Source organism: Lissotriton vulgaris, chromosome 8 (genome assembly GCF_964263255.1).
Source record: "Lissotriton vulgaris chromosome 8, aLisVul1.2, whole genome shotgun sequence".
NCBI lineage: Eukaryota > Metazoa > Chordata > Amphibia > Caudata > Salamandridae > Lissotriton > Lissotriton vulgaris.
In genome coordinates, this window is record NC_141696.1 from 1499649645 (window position 1) to 1499675400 (window position 25756).

Below are 25756 nucleotides of genomic sequence, written 5' to 3' on the forward strand. Positions count from 1 at the left end.
GCGCTGAATCTGATCTTTCAGACTTTATCTCGAGTCTCGGTCAGGTTGACGCTACAGCTTCTGGGGCTGATGCGGGCTCTGCAGTTGGACCTGAAGTTTCAGTGGGCCCAGCATCAGGGCAACTTGTCCGACCATGTCTTGATCTCGGAGGGCACTGCAAGACAGTTGCAGTGGTGGCTCACGGACTGCGATTGGGTCAGCGGCAGATCCCTCTCCCTACCCCAACCGGAGAACGTAGTTGTGACGGACGCCTCCCTCCTGGGCTAGGGGGGCCACATGGGAGAGGCGGAGCTCAGAGACCTCTAGTCTCCGGCGGAGTCCCGGCTCCACATCAACCTTCTGGAGCTGCGGGCGATCCGGCTTGCACTGAAAGCATTCCTCCCCTCTGTCTGGGCGAGTGTAGTGCAGGTGTTCACGGACAACACCACCGCCATGTGGTACTCCAACAAACAGGGCTGGGTGGGGTCGTTGTCCCTGTGCCAGGAGGCTCTGCGCCTCTGTCAGTGGCTGGAACATCAGGGCGTGACCCTGGTGGTTCAACACCTGGCAGGTTCCCTGAACTCCAGGGCGGACGAACTCAGCAGTCGGTGAATGATGGATCATGAATGGCGTCTGAGCTCGGACTGAGCAAGGTCTCTTTCAGCGATGGGGAGAGCCTTGGTTAGATCTATGCGCCACAGAAGAGAACGCGCAATTTCATCAGTTCTGCGCGTTGGAATTTCCAAGGCGGCACTCGCTCGGAGAAGCTTTTTGTCACAAGTGGAGTTCCGGTCTGTTGTACGCCTTTCCGCCTATACCACTTCTGCTGAAGAAGATCAGACGCGACCAGGCCCAAGTCATCCTTGTGGCTCCGGACTGGGCACGAATATACTGGTATCCCGAGCTACTCAGCATGTCAATCGATCCCCCAATTCGTCTGCCTCTTCAAAAGGACCTTCTGCCGCAGCAGCAGGGTACGGTCCTCCACCCGAACCTGTCCAGCCTCCACCTCCATGCGTGGAGATTGAGCGGCGACAGTTGAGGCCATTTGACTTGCCTCCTGAAGTCTGTGATGTCATTCTGGCAGCCAGGCGTCCCTCCACAAAATCAGTATACGCCTGCAGGTGGAACAAATTTGTGGCATGGTGCACAGCAAAGGCTGTGGACCCTCTTTCTGCCCCTCTTTCTGAGGTTCTCCTCTTCCTTCTTTGTCTTGCCGGGCAGGGCTCTGCTCTTGGCACTCTCAAGAGCTACATGTCTGCCATTTCCGCCTTTCTAAGGCTACCTGATCAGCCCTCTTTGTTGAAGTCCCCGGTTGTAAATAGGTTCTTGAAGGGCATCACTCATATGTTCCCACCTGTTCTTTTCATGATGCCCCAGTGGGACTTGAACCTTGTTCTGACCAGGGACGGGACGGGCCACCCCCCTTGGTGCTGCGGTGCCACCGGACTTGGACTTGGAACTATTGACCCAGGTACTGCTCTCCGAGGCACTGGATTGTTTAACTGCTTTTTGTAGCCTCTTATATACGTTTGAGCTCTATTCACTGTTGCTGGGAGAAGGGTCGTAGGGACCCAAGTTGTTTAAATCGCCTGCTAATTGCGGAGCCACTGGGCAAAGTAGTACTCATAGTACAACGATTTGACTCTGGGGTAATAAGAGTGATTAGGCTGTAGGCTTAAATATGTCTAACCAGCCTAATACACGCTCTGTAATGAGTAAAACCCACAATAGAGAGACCCCCAAACGCACGAGAGTGCCAACTAAAGAGCCTGCCTCTACTAAAGGAAATAAACCCACGGCAATTGATTTAATGTTAAAAAAGGTCTCGGGGGAAATAGAACGCATGGAAAGGAGTTTATCCTCCTCACCTAATCTTAATGCAATTACTTTAACACCCTCTAGAGAACCAGCAGTTGCCGATAGTCCAATTATAATAGTGAATGTGACCCAACCAAATAATGAAACTGATGATGTCCCCTGTGCACAATCCCCGGGGACAGAAATATCGGGCCGCAGCGAACTGGCCCACCAGAGAAAACCAAAGCGTCAGGAGAGGACCAAAGGGCCACAGAGACACAGGAAAACACCTGTAGGAGGCAGTCGCTCCAAGACGAGCCAAGAGGTCATCCCAGTAGAAAATAAGACCCAAATAGATACAAATCCCCCAGGATGGGTTGAGGCAGTCCTAGGAGATCTAAAAAGACATTTAGAATCCTTTATAACTGCGCAGTTAAAACCAATTATAAGTAAGGTGGACAAAATTGCGGCTGAGTTGTCTAAACAAAGTAAGGCAATATAACCTACGCTCAATAAATTATCCACTGGCCCTAATCAACCAACTGAGGTGGTCAACATTGATAATGTTGACAAAAATATATTGCCAATTAACAATTGTGTTAGTCATACTCCACACACAATTGCCCAGATCCATGAGGCACCAAAAATTTCCCAAAACCTTAGAGGGGAACCCAATAATGAACAGAAAGGGGGACACACTCAAAAGACGAATTTTAAAATCACGGACAAAGCCCCTCTACAACCACTAATGCAATGGAGACAGGAAGACTCCTACCAGAGTAATGGGAATCACGGTCCATTTTATAGGGATTCTGACCCTTTCCTCACCACAAATAGCATCGCCCCACATTTAGAACTCCCCCCAGAGGCCAGCCCATTTGGAATAATCTTCGCAGGGGTACCAGAAATTAGGACTTCTGAGAGAGAATCACACTCCCAATTTCATGCAAAAATCTCCAAGTGGTTGAATATACATAGACCCTTAAACAAGGGGGATAGAGGTGAGATAGTGCATGTAAGAAGAGTGAATTGGCTTGGCGGGAGGAAAAAAGATATAAGAGGGGACTGCATAGTGGCAAATTTCAGAGACACCGGGCTGGTTGATTACATCCTGAAGAACCCCAACAGGAATCAAACTAGCACAATCCGTGCACTCCCACTTGGGTATTTTTACCCAAGGAGTGGGGACACTAATGGGGCTCATGAAGGTGGGTGGAATCCGGGAAGACCTCAATGCATACAAAGATCAAGACCCGCAGGCTTCCATGATCAGTTCTTACCTCCGCGAGATTACTCTCAGTGGAGAAACAGATTTGCCCCCCTGCAGTCGCTTGAGGATAATGATTGACTCATTCCAACAGAAAACAAACCTGTAACACCCTTAGCTACTGGTGAATGCCCAGGTCTTGAAACAGAGGATAGTTGCCTGAGCGACGGGAATGAACAAATCTCGAGGTTAGAAGAACCAACTTCACATGGGGAGGAGACTGAAAATACCATAGAGCCAACAGTAGTGGACGAGGTTAAAATAAGTGAATTTAGCACAGTGAGTAGGAAAGAGAATAGGGCTGGACTAACTGTGATATCCTGGAACATAGCAGGCCTGGAAGCTAAACTAAATAACAAGGAGTGGAAAGAATCCATAAGGGGCTTTCATGTTATAGCTCTCCAAGAAACATGGGCGAGAGATTCTGACCTCTGTCAATTGGAGGGTTATAAATGTTTTTTCAGACCTGCCCAAGAGACGAAATCTGGGAGAGCAAAAGGAGGCCCAGCGATATATATAGATCTAGACCTAAAGGGTACCTGGACGCAGGCAGACTGGGCTTCAGACACATTACAAGCAGTATCACTCCAGGGACAGGGGCAGAGACTACTTTTTCTAAATTTTTATAACTCGGGCCCAGTTGATGGGAATTTTCCTATACTACTAGAGCTTGAGAGCAGGATAAATGAGGAAATAGATCTAAGGACGAAGGGGCCTGAACCAACTGTCTTGCTGATGGGGGACTTCAATTGACACCTTTGCCCTTGGTTGTTTCCCATTTCTGCTGATTGGTCTACCTGCCGTCTTGAAAAAGGTCCCCACTTCGAACACAATAAAGAGGGCACAATGCTGATGAAGCTTCTAGGCAATTTTGCGCTCACCCATATTATGGACCTAGCTGAACTGAAAGCAGGGGAGACACCCATACCCACACTTAAAGGGAGAGGCTGTGGGTCTATAATAGACTTTTTAATGATCTCTGCTCACTCTAAAGATCAGATTATAAGAACAAGAACGGAGTGGAGTCCCTTCAGCGATCACAATCCCCTTTCCCATGGAAATCAAATACAAAGACCTACCGGGGGAAAATCTAGGGGGTGTCTCCAAAATTCAACCAACGGACCAAGGGAGACGTATAAGGTGGTCAATGATCAACCCGCAAGAGTTTTACACCAAGTTAGTGGGAGAAGGGAAAAGGGCATATAGAGACCTGTTTAGATCCCACAATAGAGGGCAGAGGAGTGGTCGTGGCTTTTGAATCCCTAACTAATATAATAGAAGGGTTATTGACAACTAAGAGGCCTGTCAAGCAATCATCTTCCCCAAGATGGTTTGACACTGACTGCTCAAGGGCTCTAAGAGAACTAAAGCAGAGTTTAAAAATGGTCCCGAGAAACAAGATTCAAATTGCCCGATGCAGACAGAATTATAAAACACAGGTAAAGAGAAGAAAGAGCGCCCTCCAAAAAGAAGTTTGGACAGACCTTAGAGAGTCAGGAGAAAATAGGGACTATACCCAGTTTTGGAGAATTATAAATAGGCCCTGTTACCAAGACTCAAGCTCCCCAGTTATCAGTACTAACATACTACCAGATCAATGGACTAACCATTTTAAATCTCTGTATAACCAGCAGGAGGTAGATATGGGAGATGGGACCTGGAAGGGACCCAGGCCAGAAGCATTTGAATTCTCCCTGGAGGAAGTCCTAAAAGCAATCACAGGGTTGACGCGTAATAAAGCCCCAGGCCCGGATGGCACCCCCACAGACCTTTTTTTTAAGCAATACTGATCTATGGGCACCAATGTGACTAGAGTACTTAATGCAGCAATTAAATCTGGCCTCCCGCGTTCTTGGTCAACTGCAGTGATTGTCCCTATATACAAGAAAGGTTGTAGGGACAATCCACAGTGCTACAGACCAATCTCACTGATTGATGTCTCCGCTAAAGTACTTGGGAGGGCACTTTTAAACCGCTTAATAGAGTGGACGGACACCCATAACACCTTGGTGGATACCCAGTACGGGTTTCGAACAGGCAAGTCAACTAGTGACCAATGTCTCAATCTATACCTGCTCGCGGCTAAATATACTATGACGGAGGAAGGGACTATGTACATGGGATTCATGGACTTAGCAGCGGCATTTGATAATGTTAATAGAGATAAACTCTGGACACTTATGTATAGATTGGGAATTGACCCAGATTTGATCAATGTACTTAAGGAGTAGCACTGGAACACCACTGCCAAGGTCCGCTATAGCGCGGGGGTGAGTACTGATCCCTTCCCGTGCTCTGGCGGGGCGAGGCAGGGGTGTATTCTTGCACCGTTTTTGTTTTCCCTCTACATAAACGATCTGGAGAGCGCCCTGCTAGCTCTGGGGACTGACTGCCCAAGGGTCGGACCGCGCCACATACCGGTATTCTTGTATGCTGATGACGCGGTCCTCCTCGCTCGAACCACAGTCAGTCTCCAGCTCCTAATTAGAGGTTTCGCTGAATTCATGCAGAATCTGGACCTCTCCGTCAATCTGACAAAGTCTTTCATCATGGTAACAGGGAAGAAACCACACAAGAGATTTGTGTTCAAAATAGGGGATCATGTCCTGGACACTGTGACCACTTTCCTGTACCTGGGTCTCCTATTCGACGAAAAGATTAAATTTGCCCCACTGATTGAGGAGAGATCTAGGAAACTTGTGTCGGCAAATGGGGCTATATTAAATTTTGCTCGAAGAATGGGTTGTTGGTCTCCTGAGCAAGTGATGACACTGTATAGTGCGGTTAGTACCTCGAAGGCTATCTATGGAGCAGAGGTCTGGGGTTTTAGGGATGCGCAACAGATACAAGGAGAGGAAGACACATTTTTTCAAAAGCTGTTAAATCTTTCCCAGAGCATCTCAGCAGCAATCACACATAAAGAGCTAGGTACCCCATATATATCTGACCTGATCAGAATGAGACCAATTTGGTCCTGGCTTAAAATTTGGCAAAACTGTGGTAAATAATAAGCTAGTTATTTACGCCGTTCGGAATTTCTATAATTACCCAAGAAAATGGTAATGCATAAAATGAGGAGCAGAGTCCGTGGTCTTCGAGTTGAAAGGGTTTTATTCCAGAACTCGAGTTAAGGGAGAGCTCCTTCACCAAGCGGGTTCAGGAGTAGTCTACTTTGCTTGAAACATAACAGCACTTATATACAGTACGAGTACAATCAAAAAGAAGGAGTTTCCCTTAGACTCGATTCAATCATTCATGATGTAATCATACAGAAGACATAGCATGCTTGTTCTCGTTTAAAGAATAACCTGAATAGCATTTACACATAGACAAACATATTGCATCGGGGCGATTGTGGTGGCAAGTTACAGAGTTGCTGGTATCTGAGGACAGAGAATCGAGGCATTGTTACAGGGTCATTTCTGTCAGAAAGGTAAAGAGGACGAGGCATTGTGCGTTCTTTACTTCGTACACAAGGGCGGTGAGGTCTCACAATGGTATGTGTGTGCAGCGGGGAAGAAGGAGAATGGGCTGTAGTAAACTATTCTTCTTCGTGGCAGTCTCGTGTGCTTGATTATGTTTTCCCTTGGTTGTTAACCCAACCCGTGGCTGTCCTCGCAAACTAGGAAATCATTGACGAGCGAGAGCTGCTCGTTCGGTGACAGAGTTAGGGAGGGGGTTTTTCCGAGTCACCCATCCGACTGACTCTGTTCTGGTCTAAAGGAAAAACATCGATCGGGACGGAAACCCATAGGTTACATGGTAGCTGGACATTATTCTTGGCATGTGTCAGTTTTACGAAAAGAGAGCAGGCAAGAGGGGGTACAACGGGGTTTGTGCTTGAAGTAGGAGGATCGGCTTGCCTGGTCGATGTCAGGGTGGATAGGGTGCATGATGGGACACCAGAGAAAAAGAGAGCTTTTTAGTCAAATTCCACAAAACCCTAATGCTGAATTAACCAGGCAGATCATCAAGGACTGCTTACAGAGAGACAGATGGCTCCAAATCCCCTGGTTGAAATACATTAAAGAATCACTAGGGTCCATCAACCAAGAAATGTTATTCTCTGACCCCTCAAATGTGGATCCCCCCTGCAGACATTATGTACATAAGCAATTAATGGAAAAATATGATTGTAGGAGGATGGAACTTGATTCTACTAAATCCACGGTAGTAGCCCACTCGCTTGTATGTAATGAAATTGGCATGGAACCATATCTCTTTTTATTGTACAGTCCACATGAGAGATTTTTAATGACTCGTTTTAGGCTCAATTTGTTGCACAATATTTTAGCTTACCCGTCTGGTTTTACGCTAACAATTGAGCAGAAGGGTGCCTGCGGCTGCGACAATAGGTCTCCGCAGGACACCCTTCATTTTGTATTACTTTGTTCTTTTTATAAAACCCCGTGTCGGAGGTTTCTGGTGGATATTTTAAAGGAATCAAAAATTAACCATGCCAAATTTGCTCTACTATTTCTGCAAAGAGCAACTGAGATGCGTACCTTGTGTGGCATTATGAGTTTTCTAAAAACTGTAATCAAATTAAGAAATACAAGGGGCTGATGGTGGACGAAGTGAGATGAAATGAAATGTGCTGTTCTCTCTTTTCTTATGCCCAAAGTCTGTATATAGCATTAACAAAACCTTTTTTTTTTTTTTTAAACATGATTTTAACTCTGATGTTCAGTATGTTTTTATGTTGTATGTAATAATATGCATTTTTATGATGGTTTTCAACTATCGAAATAAATAAAGAACTGAACTGACAAGAAATGCTTTCTTTTTAAAAATGAAAATAATATTTGGACTTTCTAGCCTGTTTATAAGCTGTAGTTGATGTGAATGTAAAGATTTTTTCAGATTGATGTATGTATACACACATGTATTTTATAAGTGCTCCATGGTCCCCATGCGTGAGTGTGACTATTCAATGCTTATGTCTTAGTTGAGGATACCCCTAAAAGAGAACTAGGGTTACAGGTAAGTAACTTTTCCTGCATTGGGTGGATGCGGCAAAGTGAAGAAAGTCTGAAAGGTTTGAACTTGGCCATATGATGGGCTGAAACTACCTTAGGTAAGAAGTAGGAGCAGAAGCTAAGAACCATTGTTAGTATCTGTTTTTCCGTGCATTATCTATGTGGTTGGAAGCTGTCTTCCAGAATTTCACCAGTGAAATACTCAGCTTTTGAGAGCAACTCTATCAAATGTCTGCTCAAAAGACAAATGACTCCCAGCCTTGCATACAGCGCAACACGATAAGTCTCTTTTGCATCCCCACAACGGCCATGTTGATCCGTTTGCACCTCAGATCCTGAAGTGCTCTGTTTTGTAAACCTAGCAGTCACCATGTTGAAAAAGCAAACCAAAACAAAATGGTCACCATGCAGCAAGATGCATGTGCACAAAAGCGTCATGTAGCATGCATGCAAATGTATCATGATACATTTGTGTATGTGCATTTTGACGTGTGTAGGATCTGACGGCCATCTTCGGTAAATTGTCTTTAATAGAAAGTCCGATGGAAGGTTGCCAGCCATGCGTGTGCACGCATGATGATAACAAAAACAAAATATCTGGCAAATCCAATAGCTCGGGCTGGCATTGCTTTGGGTTTTTTTTGGGGGGGGGGGGGGGGGGGGGGGGGATACAACATTATGATTGTGCTCTAAAATTGGATCCAAAGTATTTCAATAGTGTAGATGGTTTAGCTGCATAACATTGAAATCAAATCTCATTTCGGCTAATGTGGGTTGCTGCTTTGATCCTCTACTCCAGGGTTTCCTCAGACATCAAGTACAGGAAGCAGCCATGGGGACTGATTCGGGCTCTGATCGAGAAGAATTCCGTGAGCGGGCTGGAGGACTACTTCAGGCAGTTAGGTGAGCATTTCATGTGTCTCTCCCCTCTCATGTCATGTATGCGAGCGGGTTAATATAGCTGTTCCCAGCAGTGTTCTGAGAGAGACGTCCAAAGCACTGTGTGGACAGAAGCTTTTCCTCTGCAGTCTTTCACCCTCCCTATAGGTACAGCTAACGGTCCAAGTTAGAGCTTATTTTAGGCCTAATTTGGAGCAGTGTCGAGGTCGATTCTCGTTACCCCTTGTAGGCTAAAAGGCAAAACGCTCAACTTGGCCAACTCTATTTCTGTGTTTTTTGATTGTTGCTATTTTGGCAGATGCGTACTGTACCGCTTTTTCTGATCCCTTCCACTTTTTCCCTCCTCCTTCTATTCCCTCATCCCACCTTCATTCCTGCCCTTTGAGTTCTGTTGATAACTGAAATCGTTGTTCAATTCACCAGCTGAGTTTAGTAGCCATGTATTGTCGGAAACTTGAGCTTCTTCGCATAGTGGGAGACGTGTACGTGTGGCAGTAGTTTGGGTATAATTCACTTTGTCTATTTTACATTTAACCTTTGTGAAATGTCATTCGAATTGTGGATTACATTTAGTGAGTGGTCACATCTGAATAACTGTCATCAAACTCTTGCAAGTTTACAAAACAGTCTCTTGATAATTTACAATGCCTGAGCAGAAAGGATATCATTTAATATATTTATATATATGTCTATCTATTTAATTCAGAATCTGATCTGTTAATGGAAGAATCTGTATCAAACCAGTCCCTGGTGGAACCTGGAAAGGCCAGTGGTTTGCGCCGAAGGCGCCGCTCATACAGGAGTGTACCAGAGAACCTTCACACGCATGGTGGCCAGCTGGCTTCTGGAGACAGGGACCTGGACACTAGCGCGGATTCCTCGGGTGAGTAGGTTCATGGTTCTTTTCTGGTTCACTTCTCATCATCGCCTCAAGATCACCTAACAGAATCGACCAATTTACAGATCAGCAAATAGAGCTGCCTAAAATACTCGACGCCACATTGGCAAAGACTTTTGCTCAAGTGCATAGTTACTTATGTATTTGGTCAAAATGAGCTATGTATTTGTGGAACTGTTGAGATGGCAGTAGGTGGGGGTGATGGAAACTGAGCTAGTCAAATGATTTTCCCAGTGGAAAGAGCCGGTAGAGTTTACCAACAGCCTAACTGTTACCAAAGATCTATAACGAACGGTCTATGATTTTATTGATCTGATGTGTACGTTTTTATCACTCAAAATGTAGCTCACTTAGCGAAATCTCAGTCTCATATGTTATGTTATGTTATGTTAATTTCGATTTATATAGCGCCAAATCACCGACAGGTCTCTTAGCGCTTGCTTTGGGAACCCGTCCTGGCTTTCCCTGCGAGATAGCCCCTACTGGGCATCCCCAAGGTGAAGACCAGGCATCCCATCGCGGTGGGGCTGTAGTGGAGATTAATCAAGCTATTGCCCAGACTTGCAGAGTGTGAACCCATGATTCGAGTAGGCACCAAGGCGAGAATTATCGAGTCCGTGGACATTTTGAGCTCAAGACCCTGCCGCGTCGGAATTGAACCCTGGTCCCGGGTCTGACCTTTGCATCAGGGTCTGCCTCCTCTAACCAGCGAGCCACACTTCTCCACATGCGTCCACCAAATACTAAAATGCACTCTCAGATATGAAGATCAAGTCCTATGGCAGTTGTGGAATAATAACCTGGTTCACAATACAAATCTGTGACATAGCCGCATCAGTATGAAGGACACAGAACCCGAACTTCATCTGAAATGTAATTGATGCAGATCACAAGACGGCTGGGCTTTCCCTAAACAGCGAGAGTCATGAATGGGGCTTTACTCAATCACGGATGAATACATGGGAGAGGATGTGAAATTACCTACCGATGGGACGAACATATTTAAAACTATCAAGGACACAGAACAGTGGCTAATACCGTGTGCGATCAGTTTATTACTGGCTGCAGCCAAACAACACAAGCATTGGCATAGCAAATAGGTTGGATTTAAAGTGGTAACACATACAACCACAGCAAAGACATGCACGAATAAGCACTGACCATTTTTAGATCTCATTACAGACAGCTGACCTGTGGTTTCCGATACATTACATATAGAGTGAGTTTTGAGTCAGTCCCTTGCTTGTGATTGGCTGGCCTTGTGTCTATCATGTGCATGCTCATAATGCAATGGGTTTCCTCCCTATTCTTGTGTCTGGTCGCAGTGTTTTCTTCTAGTGTTGTGCGTGATGAGGAAGCCAAGATTTGAGAGCAGAAAAAGCCAGTTTTGGACTAGCATTTGCATATTTGGCCTGTTTTCAGATGCGATTGGAAAAAATCATTAGCAAAGCAACCAGCTCGATCTTTTAGAACCAATACATATTGGCTCTACTACCAAGGCTTGTCATGTCTCTTTCTGTACCTTCTTTATATGTGCTTGTTTTTTACTCTCCAAGTATGCATTGCTGCATGGCGCAACTGACATAGGGGAAAAAACAGCGAGGCCGGTTGCACAGAGACATGGCACAGAAAGTCTGCTTGTATTTCTGCATGACTCTGTTTGCATGTCCGGTCATAGGTTTTCTGCTTGTGTGTGTCCTGTCTGCTACGATCTTTGCAGAAGATGCGCATATTTTACATTGAAATTTCTATGTCCGCTAATACTCTCAATGTAACCAGCAAACTATACTTTTTTGCATCAATTTGATATTACTAAGAGTGAATGAAGTTTAACTTGCACGCATGACTGGTGTCTTGACTTTTGTGGAAGATCACCTGCTTGCCTTTAGAGGTAAGGCAGATTTCTGCATTGTAGAATCTTACAGAATATTGTAGACCTAAACAGAATATTTCCCGCTATGTTTGGGTACCCTGGAACACTTCTTCTCCAGTATTGGGGTGTCTTTCATAGATTCACATGCTTGAATCTATGATAAATAGCAATAATATACTAAATATATATATATATAAACATATATACCCATATATAATCAGAAGAAAAAACCTGAAATATGCCAAAGAAGAGGCATAGATTGCCTACCCAAAATTCTACATAGGAATGCATGGGAATAGAAAAGACCCAATGCAGCCTATCCTTGTCATTATGTTGGTCCAAACTGCAGCCAATCAGGCGACAGCAGCCCTCTAGAACCTTCTCCTCAGAGCTCAACACCTCAGATTTTCTACCGCACGTCGTGTGTAAGGGAGTCTCCCTGAGCTCTGCTCAGTTTTCTCTTCTCTTCAGGTTTTTTCCTGTTCTCTACAATGTCTACTAGTAAGAAGTCTCTTTTCAGAGCCTGTTCATCCTGTGGAAAGTCCAGACTTTTTCATGAGGACCCACACAGTAAGTGTATTTACTGCCTTTACCCTGACCATGAGGTGGGAAGCTGTAAGTTCTGTAGAACTTTCTCCACAAAGACATTAAAAGATAGAAAAGGCCGTTTACTACTCTGGCTTCAGAGGCTAAAGGATAAAGACAATGTACTTTCTGATGCTGAAAGTCTCATTTCAGGCCATTCAAAAGCAGCTTCTAAGCGTGGTAGTGTGCAGGAGGTGCCTTCTCCATTTTTGAAAAAGAAGAGGATGTCTCTCTCCTTAACCCCTGCGGTGTCTTCACCACTTTCTACCACTTCTGGCCCCACGAGACCTGGCTCTCAGGCTCTTTCTGCTTCTACTTCCAGTTTCTCTGTGAAGAAAACTGTTTTTCCGTCGACGACGGTAGCTACAGTTCCGTCGTCGAAAATGGCTGTCTCTGGATCAAAATCGACGACGACAGTCACGACGACGCTTGCTTCTGGATCGTCGTCAGCCCCTGCGTCGACGTCATCGTCGTCGATGAGGGTCATTCTCAGTTCCAAGACTGTCTTCAATTATCCCAATTTCGTCCTAGTCGACGAAGAAACCTCCGTCGTCTACAGTCCGATCGTCGTTGACGAAAGGCTTGAAGATGTTGATTTCGTCGACGCCTTTGACGACGAGTGTTCCGTCGACGGTTGTCCCGTCGACGAGAGTGTCGTCTTCTTCTGTCCCGTCGACGCCTATCCCATCGACGACTGCTCCGTCGAAGACTGTCTCGTCGACGAAAAAGTTAAAACTGAAAGTTCCGTCGACAGCTACGTCCATGAACGTTCCGTCGACGGCTCCACTGCTGACGTCTCCGTCGACGATGTCCTCATCGACGACGATTTCGATGACGGCTGCCTCAAAGAAATCCATTGCATCGTCGATGTCTCAGATGGCCCAGTCGACGGATAGATTGCCGTCGACAAGGTCGCAAGATGCAGTTTCAATGTCAACTTCATCATTTGCCTCACTGCCTTTCTTGCCGCTGTCTTCCAGCAAATCGGACCACTGCAACTTTTACAGAAGGGGGAATGGCTCTTCCACCCTCTCCTTTGTTTGCTACGGACTCGGATCAGGAGTCTGACGGCCAGGCTCAAAGTCCTTCAGACTTGAATATAAAGTGCCAAGACTTCAGTAATGATGAAGAAGAACAATATGGCCAACATCATGAAGTTCAGTCTCAAATGCCAGCTGCGATGTTACCTTTATCAAAGATTTCAAGCCTCCAAAGCATGTTGGATGATTATAATCGGCGTTTCCCGCCATCACCACAAGTGTCTACTGTCCCATTGGTTTTGAACCCGATTACAGAGCCGTCAACCGCTCCTTCGCAACCAACACCGCCTGTTACCGTTCATAGAAGCACATCAGTTCAGGTTCATGCAACTCTTTATCCTGATGATGACGGTGAGAACCCTCCAGAGCGTGAGGATGGAGCAGTTTCGGATGTGGATGGTGATGATGATCAGATGGTGGAGTGGGATGACTATCGTGCACAGACACCATCCCCATCTCAGGTGACTCCAGGGGATTCTCCTCCGGTGGATATTGCAAGCTTCCACCAATTGATGGACAGGGCGGCACAACGTTTCAAGTTACCACGATTCCAGAGAGAGGAAGATTGCTTCCTGTATGACTTTAAGAACCAACCGTTCAAACAGATTCACACTGTCCCAATTATAGATTTAAACTGAACTTAAACTGAACGGCGAGAAGACTGAGGTCTTGATGTTCGGTCCCAACCAGAACATCTGGTCGCCTGATTGGTGGCCGCTCTCTCTGGGAGCTTGTCCCACACCCTCGGAGTCGGCGTGGAACCTGGGGGTGTTAATTGACCCCGCTCTATTCATGTCTTTGCAGGTAAATAGAACGGTGGCGACCTCTTGGGGTATTATTAAAATACTCAGAAAAATAAAGCACTATCTGTCCCCTCGGGCGCGGAGCAAGTGGTGGTAGCTCTTGTCGCTTCGCGACTTGACTACTGCAATGCGCTCTACATAGGCATGAATAAGAACCTGCTACAGCGTCTTCAGACTGCCCAAAATGCGGCAGCCAAATTTGTTTTGGACGCCACCAGATCAGCGTCAGCAACAGCAGCCAGGAGGGCCTTACACTGGCTTCCAATTGAATCGAGGATTACTTTTAAAATTCTTTGCCTTACTTATAATGCTCTCTCTGGTAAAAGTGCTGGGGGCGTTAACAAGTTGCTTTCACCATATGTTCCGGGGAGAGAGCTCCGCTCCTCTTCAAAGAATCTGCCTGTGGTACCTCGTTTCCGCAGGATTAAGTGGGGTGGTAGGGCTTTTTCTACAATTGCTCCTAAGCTATGGAACACTCTCCCTGGCGAAATTAAATCAATGTGCTCCGCCTTGCTGTTTCGAAAAGCCTTGAAAACTTGGCTACAACTACGGGTATGCCCTTTCGCTAGGGCATACCCGTAGTTGTGTTTATACTTAGTTCATGGTTTTCTGTTAGGCGCCTTGATGCCTTCGGGCTTAGTTGCGCATTATAAGATTCTTTTCATTTCATAGATTTCATCTGGGCTGAAGGGGTAAAACTCATGAAGACCCCAAACTCTTTACCAGCACAATTACCAAGATTGGAAAAGAAATATAAGGCGCCGGTGATATCTCTGGCATGCTTTACGGGCCAGCCTAAGCCTGATTCTGTCGTTACGCAGGCAGCTCAGAGAGGATCGTGAAATCCAGCATCTACTATCACTGCTCCTCCAGACCGGGAGGGCCGACGACTTGATGCAATAGGTCGCAAGTTTTCCTCGATGTCTTCTACAACTGTGCGAGTGGCTAATGCATTGGCCATTTTAGGTCGCTATGACCGTCAAGTTTGGGCAGATATGTCCGCCTATGTGGCGTTACTTCCGGATGCTCCCAAGGCGGAAGCGCAGCAGCTTCTGAAAGAAGGTGAGAGAGCTTCCGGAGAATTAATTGATTGTGCAGTGGATGTGGCCTGCACTGGTTTTCAGCAACTCGCTGGAGCGGCCGTCTTACGTCGGCAAGGTTGGCTGCGCTCGACTTCTTTTCGGCAGGAAGTTCAAACAAAAATTCTTGATATGCCATATAACGGCGAATCCCTTTTTGGAGCGCACATTGACAAAGCGGTGCAATCCATAAAGAAAGACATTGACACCGCACGTGCCTTAGGTACCCTTCAATTTAAGAAACAGCCCTTTCGGGGTGCTCGAGGACGAGGCACTACCTCCAATTTTCGAGCAGGAAACAATCAATATCGATCCTATAACCAAGGCAACCAGCGTTTCTCCGGAAACCGACAACAGTCGTCAGCAGCCGGCCAAAACCTATCGAGGAAAGTCCACTTACAGGGGAATTTCCAACAAGCGTCAATGACTTGCCTTTCAATCTGAAATTTGGAGGTCGAATCTCTCTGTTTGGTTCTCAATGGTCCTCCACTTCAACGGACCGTTGGGTCGACATTGTAGAAAAAGGCCATGCATTGGAATTTGTCGAAGTACCTCCTCCGACGCCACCTTCCGGACCGCCACCTCCGCACCTCAAGGAACTATTTCATCAGGTTAGCCTTCTGATTCAGAAGGGTGCGGTAGAAGTAGTGCCAAGGTCTCAGAGAGGAAAGGGGTTTTATTCCCGATTTTTCCTAATTGTCAAGAAAAATGGAGAATGGAGACCCATATTGGACTTGAGAGCGCTCAATCAATATCTCAAGGATCAATCCTTCCGTAAGCTAACGCTTGCAGAAATCTTGTGTTTGCTCTCGGTCGGAGATTTAATGGCGACTATCGACCTCCGAGGCGCCTACTTCCATATCCCAATACTCCCAGGTCATCGGAAGTTCCTGCGATTCAAGGTGGGGCACCTGCATTTCCAGTTCAAGGTCCTTCCATTTGGCCTCCGGTCCGCCCCCGAGTCTTTACCAAGATATTGGCTCCGGTCATGGCTTTTCTTCGCCTCCAAGGTGTCCAGATATTCCCATATCTCGACGACTGCCTCCTGAAATCGCAGTCCCGCTAACAACAGCTGCACTATACCTCCGTTTGTCAGAGGGTATTTTGTTCCTTGGGTCTGTCCATCAACCTGGAAAAATCCCAATGCAGCCGACAACTTGCAAGGATTTCCTAAGGGCCACACTGAACACCACGCTGGCAAAGGCTTTTATCTCCCTGGAACGTCAACAGAGGATTCTACGCCTAGTGTTTCTTCTACTGTCAAAACGGTGCATTTCAGTTCGTCTGTTGAAGTCCTTTCTAGGGATGGCTTCTTCGTGCATCGCTGTCATCCCAGACTACGTGCACGACCCATTCCGAAAGAACTGGACGGACAGTGGCGTCAAGTCACCGGTTCCTTCAACGATCAGATTTGCGTCACGGCTCTCATGAGAAAAGCGCTCAAATGGTGGGCACAGCCACTGCATCTTGCAGCAGGAATGTCTTTCCTGTTAAACACCAATTGCGTGTGTTCTATACACATAAAGTTGTTTCAGTCTTTTGTTATGCATTGTGTCTATGGAAACTTTGTTTTTTAGTACGGACTGCTAACTATTCTATATTCAAGCATGTGAATCTATGAAAGACACCCCAATACTGGAGAAGAACAATTGTTACTTACCTGTAAACAGGTGGTTCTCCAATATTGGTGTCTTTCATAGATTCACATGCTACCCTCCCTCCTCCCCTCAGAGGCTCTCTTCCCCTCATAGACTCATTGGGTCACTCTGTGCTACGAAAATCTGAGAGGCTGAGCTCTGAGGAGAAGGTTCTAGAGGGCTGCTGTCGCCTGATTGGCTGCAGTTTGGACCAACATAATGACAAGGATAGGCTGTATTGGGTCTTTTCCATTCCCATGCATTCCTATGTAGAATTTTGGGTAGGCAATCTATGCCTCTTCTTTGGCATATTTCAGGTTTTTTCTTCTGATTATATATGTTTATATATATATATATATATATTTAGTATATTATTGCTATTTTATTTACTGTGGGACTCCCACTCCGACGACGGGGAATATTCAAGCATGTGAATCTATGAAAGACACCAATACTGGAGAACCACCTGTTTACAGGTAAGTAACAATTGTTCTTCAGTGCTATACGCCTCATATATCTATAACGTCGTAGAAAAGGTGAGAAATTAACATATCAATATGTTGTTGAACACTCCTGAAAACCTATCATAGGCAAGATGATGTTGCATCTCCAAAAACAAAACTTTTTTTCAAAACTGCATTGCATCACCTATAAAAGTAGAGAGGAAAGGCTTGCATTAAAAGGGTTGAAAAAGACACCATGTCTATTAAAGGCCCATGGAGCTTACACTACCCATGATTCGTAAAAATGTCAGTTTTCTCAGTCGGTACTTTTTTCTGGCCCTCCTGACTAGGATCCTAGGAACACAACAAGTGTTTTCATTTTTTTTCTCAAAGAAAAAAGAAATCAAATGTTTCACTTTCACTGAACGTTTTTAACCTTCACCTTGAGTCTAAAGTTTTTTTTCTTGCACTTCTGAAGAATGTATCCTCTCAGAAAGCCACCCCTTTATATGGTAATTGAAAACATATGACTCACGAGCCGCTGCCGCTTTTGCTCCCGCAAGGCGGATGCCAGCACAAGGACGAGTGCATTTGCCTGCACTTTCGCGGCCTTGGGGCTGCGCCACGCTCCCTCCCCAGGAGTCCCCGTGGCTAATACCCTATAAACATCACGAGCCGCCGGAGAAATTTTATTGCCTGCAGGTTAAAAAATTACTGCTTTCCTGCGAGGGCGGCGACGGGCTTGTCTGCTTGCAGGCACGAGCATCTGGCTTGACACAGACACGGTTTGTGACACACATGTGTGCACATGCAGGCTCTAGCAGCAGGCTTGTGGCACACGCACTTGTGCACCTACTGGTTCGAGTAGTGGGCTTGCGATGCACCTGTGTGTCTGCTAGCAGGAGGAGAAGGCTTGTGACTGTAGGTCTGTGAACAAGCCTGCTACCACTCTCTTGTGTAACTGTTTACATGCCTTTTGGCTGCTGTAGCTTGTGAGTTTAGGCCTGTGTGCCTGTCAATGGGCACTCCAGCACATGGCTGCAGGCTGTGTTCCAGTCTGCTTTCTCTTTAGTTTGTGACTGTCAGTGTCCCTGTTGACTGCTGTTGCGTGTGACTGTAGGCCTATGGGTGGGCCTGTTGGCCACTGTAACTTGGGGCTGTTGGGCCTGTACGCCTGATGGTGACTCTATCTTGTGACTGTAGACCTGTGACCTGTGTGTGCATCCGATGGCCACTCCACCTGGGGTTCGCAAGTTCGGGAGTGTGCCTGTTATCCACTCCTGCTGCTGGCCACAGGTTTGTGTGTGCTGTTGGGCGGTAGTTTTGTAAATGTAAATGTAAATGTAAATGTAAATGTATTGGCATTTATATAGCGCACTACTTACCCGTAGGGTCCCAAGGCGCTTCGACCGCTGCGAAACCCTTCCTGGCTTCCCTGAGAGATGGTCCCTTAATGGGTATCTCCAGGGTGAGACCAGGCATCCCCGGCGGTCTGGTGGGGCCGTTAGTGAAGATGAGGCAAGCTAATGCCCAGAGTTGCCGAGTGTGATCGCTGATCAGAGTGGGCACCGAGGCGAGAGAATTATCGAGTCCGCTGACCCTGGTCCAGAAACCTGCCGCGCCGGGAATCGAACCCTGGTCCCGGGCCGTCCTCTGCTCTCGGGTCTGCCGCCTCTAACCAGTGAGCCACACTACTTCAGTGTGCGCCTGTTGGCCACTCCTGCTAGTGGTGGAAGGTTTGTATGGCCTGTTGGCCACTCCAGTCGGTAGGTTTGTGTGCGGCTGCTGGCCACTGCAGGCGGTAGGTGTGTACGCGCCTGTAGGTGTGTACGCGCATGTTGGCCGCAGCAGCCTGTGACTCTAGGCATGTGCGATGCCTTTTATCCACTGGCTTGTGTTTGCCTGTTGCACAATCCCGCTTCCTTGATTGTACCGTGTTATTGGAAGTCGAGTGCTTAAAATGTAGCTGTCTAGTTCTTAAACCTGTGTAAACAAGAAATGTATTTATTTATTTTTTTAATTTATACATGTTTTTATTGGTATTTACAGGTTACATGTACCAGATATAACAGACGTTTTGATTGTTATTCGCCGACGTTTGTGCAAAACAAAAAGTAGACAAACAAACATAAAACATAAACCCAGAGTGGGGGCGGTTTGTTGGACAGGTATAGGGCCTTTCCCGTTCAGTGGTCGGTGGGCCTATGTTGGAGGAAAAGGTGTGGCTATGGCAGTTTGAAAGTGTGTCCATGTGTTTGTCTAGTTTGGTCCACATTGCTCGGTTGTGGTGTCTACCTGGTGTGTTTCTAAGGCTAGTGGTGTCCGCTCCCCTTAGGAAGATCACCCAGTTGAGCCAGCCTTTGAAGGTGGCCTTGGCTGTATCTTTCCAGTTTGTGAGTATAATTTTTGTTGTTGTGGTGAGTAGAAAATCAAGGAGGTTCTTGTCTTCTTGCTTATTGACTTCTTGTGAGATCTGTGCTGTGGCTAGAGAGCTCAAACAGCACAGCGGACCCACGCTGAAGAAAAGCAAGAGAGAGACCATTGCGTCTCCTCCCACCCACCCACGAGCAATTCCACCAACTAAGCGACTTAACCGCCCACCCAAGCGGCTTCTCGCCCGACCGAGCAGGGAGCAACGGACTCCCTCACTCTGAGTCCCTAACCCAATGAGGATTCGTTATACTACGACCCTTGTACCAGCGTCCCCCAAAAGGCAATTCAGCCCCCGGATACTGTAAACCTTGAACAACCAACTACGTCTGCCCAAGACCGACATAGAGACCGGACAGGCGTCCTTAAAAGAAACAGGCAGTGATCAATACAGTCCTGATGATGATCCCGGTTCACTAGGAGCCTAGGGATCGAAAAGTTGACGCTTATAACAGTGTTGCATGATACTAAGTTGTACATTAATCTGTATACACTGTATGTCGGAATTTGCTTAGATTGATTATGATATTGCAAACGACAGTTGGCTCCAAAAAACTCTCTTTTGCCTTTAGGAAATTTTCCTCTTGATTCACGTACCCTTCTTTACTTTACGCTCTTTCTAACTCTTTGGATAGGTACAGGCTTGTGCCCTATCTGAATGTTTATATGTGACCCTCTTAAGGTCAATGTACTTTTTCTATTTTTGAATTAAACTACTCCTCGCCCGGCTGGGTCAGGACGTTGAACTTTAGTGCTCATTGTGGGCTATAAGTTTTTTTTTCCAGTTATTGATTGTCCTGAGGACCGTTGTTCTCCTTAAAGTGGCTAGAGAGGCAAACGTGTGCTTGATGTTGCTACTTAGTGTGTCGTTGGTGAAAGCCAAAACCTGTGTCCAGAAGTTTTTGACTTTAGTGCAGTTGAGGATGATATGTTCTAGGTCCCCCTTTTCCAGGCCGCAGTTCCAGCATCTATCATTGTCTAATAGTCCTATTGATGCTAGCCGTGCTGGTGTCCAATAGGCTTGGTGTAACAGCCAGAATTTTGTTTGCGCCAGTTCTGGGGATATCATGCACTTAGATGGGGAAGCCCACAGTGTGTGTAGCTCTTGTTGTGACAGTTTTGCCTTAGTTTGGGTTTCCCAGTAGGCCGTTTTTTTGTCGTTGAGTTTGGACATGGACGGTCGGAGCAGTTTATACAGAAGCGAGACCTGGTGGCCTTTCTTGTTTATGTTCTCCATTAGTTGGAAGATAGAGGGGGTTTGTCTGTGTATCTTTGCCTTCGTTATGGCTGTCTTAATGGCTAGAAAGTTGTAGAGTTCTATGTCTGGAAGATTGTGTTCTTTTTTCAGGTTGTTGAAAGTGTAAGGTGCTCCTTCCGGTTCTAGTTGTATTGGGAATTGGATCCCCCGGCTTTTCCAAGCACTCCTATCTAAGGTTTTACCTCTGTATTTAATTTTGTGGTTCCCCCAGAGTGTTTCCCACCGTGAATTTATGATGATGACCTCTAGTTTACGGTCTATTATCAGTAGAGCCTGTTTTGTGAGCTTTAGGATGGGGTTGTTGTTGAGTGCATTCTTGTTCGCTGTTAGTAGAGTGAGTGAGGCAGAGTTGTTTAGCATCGCTCTCTCTATGGTTAGCCAGGTTGGTGTGTATTTTTGGGTGGGTAGCAACCAGTGCATTCCTTTTCTGGCTATAAATGCTAGTTGGAACGTTTTAGGGTCCGCTATGTTGAGCCCTCCTAGTTTTTTTGCTAATCTGAGCTTGCGTAGGCCTATCCTCGCTTTTTTGCCCTGCCATATAAATTTGTTGATCATTAAGTCACATTTTTTGTGGAAGTCTTCTGTCAAGGGCAGTGGGAGCATGTCTGCAAGATAGTTAATTATTGGCGTGACCATCATTTTGATTGTTTCTATGCTGCCCCACCAGGTGATAAACTTGGGTGACCATGAGTCTATCAGGGTTTTAACTTTGGTCAGCGTAACTGTCTCGTTCAGTTCTAGGGTGCTTCTTAGATTCCTTTTGAATTGGATGCCCAGGTATTTCATGGCCTTTGGTTGCCACGCTAGCCCTATATTTCCTATTACTTCTCTGGTGGTGTGCACGTTGAGTGACATGCAATCGGATTTGTCCTTGTTGAGTTTGTAGCCTGAGCGTTTGGCATATGTTTTTATTGTGTACATGGGTGCTGGTATGGATTTGGCGGGTCGTTTGTCAAGATTAAAAGATCGTCTGCGTAGGCAGCGATTTTGGCTGTTGTGTTGTTTATCGATATTCCTGCAATTTGTCTGTTCGCTAGGATATCCGTGATCAGGGGTTCCAGCGCCTGTAGGAATAGTAGCGGGGATAGAGGGCAACCCTGTCTCGTTCCTCTTTCAAGTTCGAACGGTGCGGAGGATCCTCCGTTTAAGGCAATATTTGCTATGGGTTTTTTATATAGCGACATTACTTTCTTTGTGTATTCATTTCCTACGTTGTATTGTTGCAGGCACTTCTCGAGGAAGTGCCAGGAGACTCTGTCAAACGATTTTTCTGCGTCTAGTGTGATAGCTACGGCCGGGTGCATGGAGTTTGAGGCGTGTTCGATCATCTGACATAGCAGTCTGGTATTGTCATGCGACATACGGGATTTCATGTATCCTACTTGCGTGTTTCCGATTAGCTGGGGTAGGAATTTGTTGAGTCTGGTGGCTAGTACTTTTGCGTATAGCTTGCAATCTAGGTTGATGAGAGATATGGGACGGTAGTTTTTGGGCAATTGTGTGTCCTTGCCTTCTTTAGGGATGACTATGATGTCAGCTTATGACATGGTTTCTGTTGTTGTGCCCTCTGTCGCACATTGATTGAATGCTTTTGTCAGGACTGGTGCGAGGAGATCATTGAACTTTTTGTATAAAGGTGCCGTGTAGCCGTCTGGCCCTGGTGCCTTATTGTCTTTTAGTGAATAAATGGCAGTTACTATTTTGGATTGTTTGAAATCTTGGCCTAATGCTCTAGCTTCCTCATCCAGTAGTTTGGACAGGTTGAGTTTTTTTAAGTAGTCTATGGTGCCTGGTTCGTCTATGTTGCTGTCTTTGGTGTAAAGCTCTTTGTAGAACTCTCTGAAGGTCTGTAAGATTCCTGTATGGCTTGTGTGTGTTGTGTTTTGCTTGTCAGTAATATTTGAGATGGAGTGTTCTCTGTTTGCGTTTGAGGTATGAAGCTAATATCTTCCCTGCTTTGTTGGCTTCGCATAGGTTGATCTGTTTGTACTTCTTTTTTTTTTTTTTTTTTTTGAAGTTCAACAAAGTCTTTATTGTCGTGGTTCAGGCACAGTTGACACAGCCTTAGGCCTACAACCCTGGGGCCGGCCGCGTTCTGTAAGATCGTAGTATCAATAAACAACACAGCCTTACAGCTGGCAACCCGGGGGTCCAGCGGCGTATCTGTAGCAACACAGTAGGTATGTATCGTATGTGTGCGGTGCCAGCTGACTGCTACTTTACATGCAACTTCATTTTTGGGGGTGTTGAGCCCCTTTTTGTAGAACAGTCAAAAACAGTGAACCTAGGAACCCCTGGGAAATACTACACTCCGACACTTTCCGTGTGTAGCATGGTGAATGTGCGATAAATACAGGTCTAAATCATTGAGCAGTGTAGATAACATACTAGATCAGTTGTTTTAAGGGCAAGTCACATTAGGCAATACAAATCTAGTCCTCCATTTCTTCTCCCTCTTGGGTCATTAGAACGTCTGTCAAATAACACCAAAAATTCTTTGGTCGCGACCTTCTGGGCAATTCCTCTTCGTACGTGAGCAGCATGTCCCTACAATATGTCAGATCCGTCAGCCATGCTTTAACATTCGGGACTTTTTTTCCTTCCCAGCACCTGGAGACCTGCCTTTTAGCAATCAAGAGAGCAATAGCACAAAACTTCCGTTTCCCCGCTTTAACATTTGGTACCAGCCCCAATAGACTGTTCTTTATAGTACACTCCACCTCGATCCCCACCATTTTACTCAGAGTGGTTGTTATCGTGTCCCAGTATGCGTTTATCTTTTGGCAATACCAAGCTAAATGAACGAAATCCGCCCGTCACATCCGCAACGTCTGCACCTGGCATCTTCCCGTAACCCATAATCATGCAACCTATGCGGTGTATGGTATGTTTGGTGTACGTATTTAAGGTGTGTAATGCGCAGGTTTCCATTTGGAGTGAGGAGTTTTAGGAGCGTGCAGGCAATAGACCATTCACGCTCTGTTAGTGCTTCCGGTAGCGAGTCGTTCCATCTTTGCAGGGCCCTATTAGTGTTGTGTGGGATTTCGCTTTGTGCCATCCTGTATAGTTTAGAGACCAAATGGGAGGTATTCGATGAGGTGATTATAAATTGCAGTAATTGCAAGGTTGGCGGCTCTTCTGGGTAGTTTGGGTATAGTTCCTGGATTGCCCTCTGTAGTCTAAAGTGTGTGAATCTGAAAAGTAAGGTTGGGTTGCTGACATAGGTCAGATCGTCTGTTTTGCGAAATGCCCCCTCGTGGTATAGATCCCCAAATGAGTCCAGTCCTATGTTTTTCAGTATGTCCATTCCAACTTTCTCATTGGTCACCGATATATTTGGGTGGAAATGTAGTGGGAGCGCCGGGGCGTACAGCGGAAGTTTGTGAGTCATCCTGCCAAGTGTTTTCCATGCGTGAGCCGTGGTATCAATCGTGTTAATATCTTTTGAGTGCAGCGGCGGTCGCTTATGCGTCACTATTGCATTCAGTGGAATCGGCGCTGCGTCACCCTCCTCCACCGCTGTGTGTGTGAGATATGGAGTGGGATGATACCAATGTGCCGCGTATTGGGCCTGTGCGCACAGATAGTAGAGCCGAAAGTCCGGTACACAAGACCCACCTTTTTCATAGGGCAATGTTAATGTACACAGGTCTATGCGCGCCTGTTTGCCTGCCCATATAAGTTTAAGCACCAGGAATGTTATGTGGGTGAAGACTGTTTTAGGCGGTGTGATCGGTATATTATTGAATAAATACAAAAACTTCAGTAGGACATTCATCTTAACTATCGCAATTCTGTCCGCCAAGGACAGCGGCAGCTGTATCCATCTCTCTACTTTACCCTCCAATTCTGTGAGCACCCTCCCGTAGTTTGTCCTGATCACTTCTTCAGGGTCCCGGCTGTACCATATGCCCAGGTAGCGCGAGGGGTCAGACTGCCAGTCCAGGGGGAAGTCAGGTGAATATGGAGTGGTGGAATCAGTGAGTGGGATGATTAATGACTTCTCCCAGTTAATTTGTAACCCAGAATGGCGACCAAATTTCACATATTCACGTAATAATGGGCTAAGATTCTGTTCGGGGTCCCGCACGTAGAGAAGCATGTCATCCGCGTACAGCGAAATATGTAGGGGCCTCCCGGGAAAATGTAGGGCTGAGTGGTTATGTGTCTGCCTGATTATGCACGCAAGTGGTTCCAGGGCCAGGGCGAATATTGAAGGCGACAACGGACACCCCTGTCTAGTCCCTCTAGCAATATTAAAAGGTGCCGATATGTATCCATTTACCCGTACTCTAGCTATCGGCCTCGTGTATAGCAGAGACACCCATCTGTTTGTACTTCTTGATCCACAAACCTGCCCTCTCGCTTAGGATTCTGTTATATTCATATTTCTTACTTGTGAGGGTGAGGAGGAGGTCTGAGTTTGACATTTATTTATTTGTTTATTTTCTTATATAGCGCAGGATTCGACCCCCGAAGGGGTATCTCCGCGCTTGCGCTTTGATACAGATGTTGGACTGTTAACTTAATAATTAAACTACCAGCAGATTATGAGGTCGAGTATAGATGGGTTTTAAGGAGCTTCCTAAAGTATTGGAAATTTTAGTTAATCTTTAGGGCAAGTGGAAGTGAGTTCCAAAGAATGGGGCCTTTATAAGAGAGGGCGCGCCCTCCCTGTCTTACCCTCTTAATCCTGGGGACCTGAAGCAGTTGCTGGTTACTTGAACGCAAGGAGCGTCCAGGACTATAGGGGATGAACTTGTCCGTTAAGTATTTAGGGCCTGA

The 25756-nt window shown here is 46.1% G+C and overlaps 1 protein-coding gene across 2 annotated transcripts in view; it reads left to right on the top strand.

The window, feature by feature from the left end:
• GRAMD1C (GRAM domain containing 1C) overlaps positions 1-25756 on the top strand; it is a 1543720-nt gene that overhangs the window by 1210106 nt on the left and 307858 nt on the right. For both annotated transcript variants that reach the window (XM_086935588.1, XM_086935589.1), the window contains 2 exons: positions 8825-8928; positions 9632-9808. In XM_086935588.1, coding sequence (XP_086791714.1) covers positions 8825-8928; positions 9632-9808 — 281 coding nt within the window. The remainder of the gene's footprint in view (positions 1-8824; positions 8929-9631; positions 9809-25756) is intronic.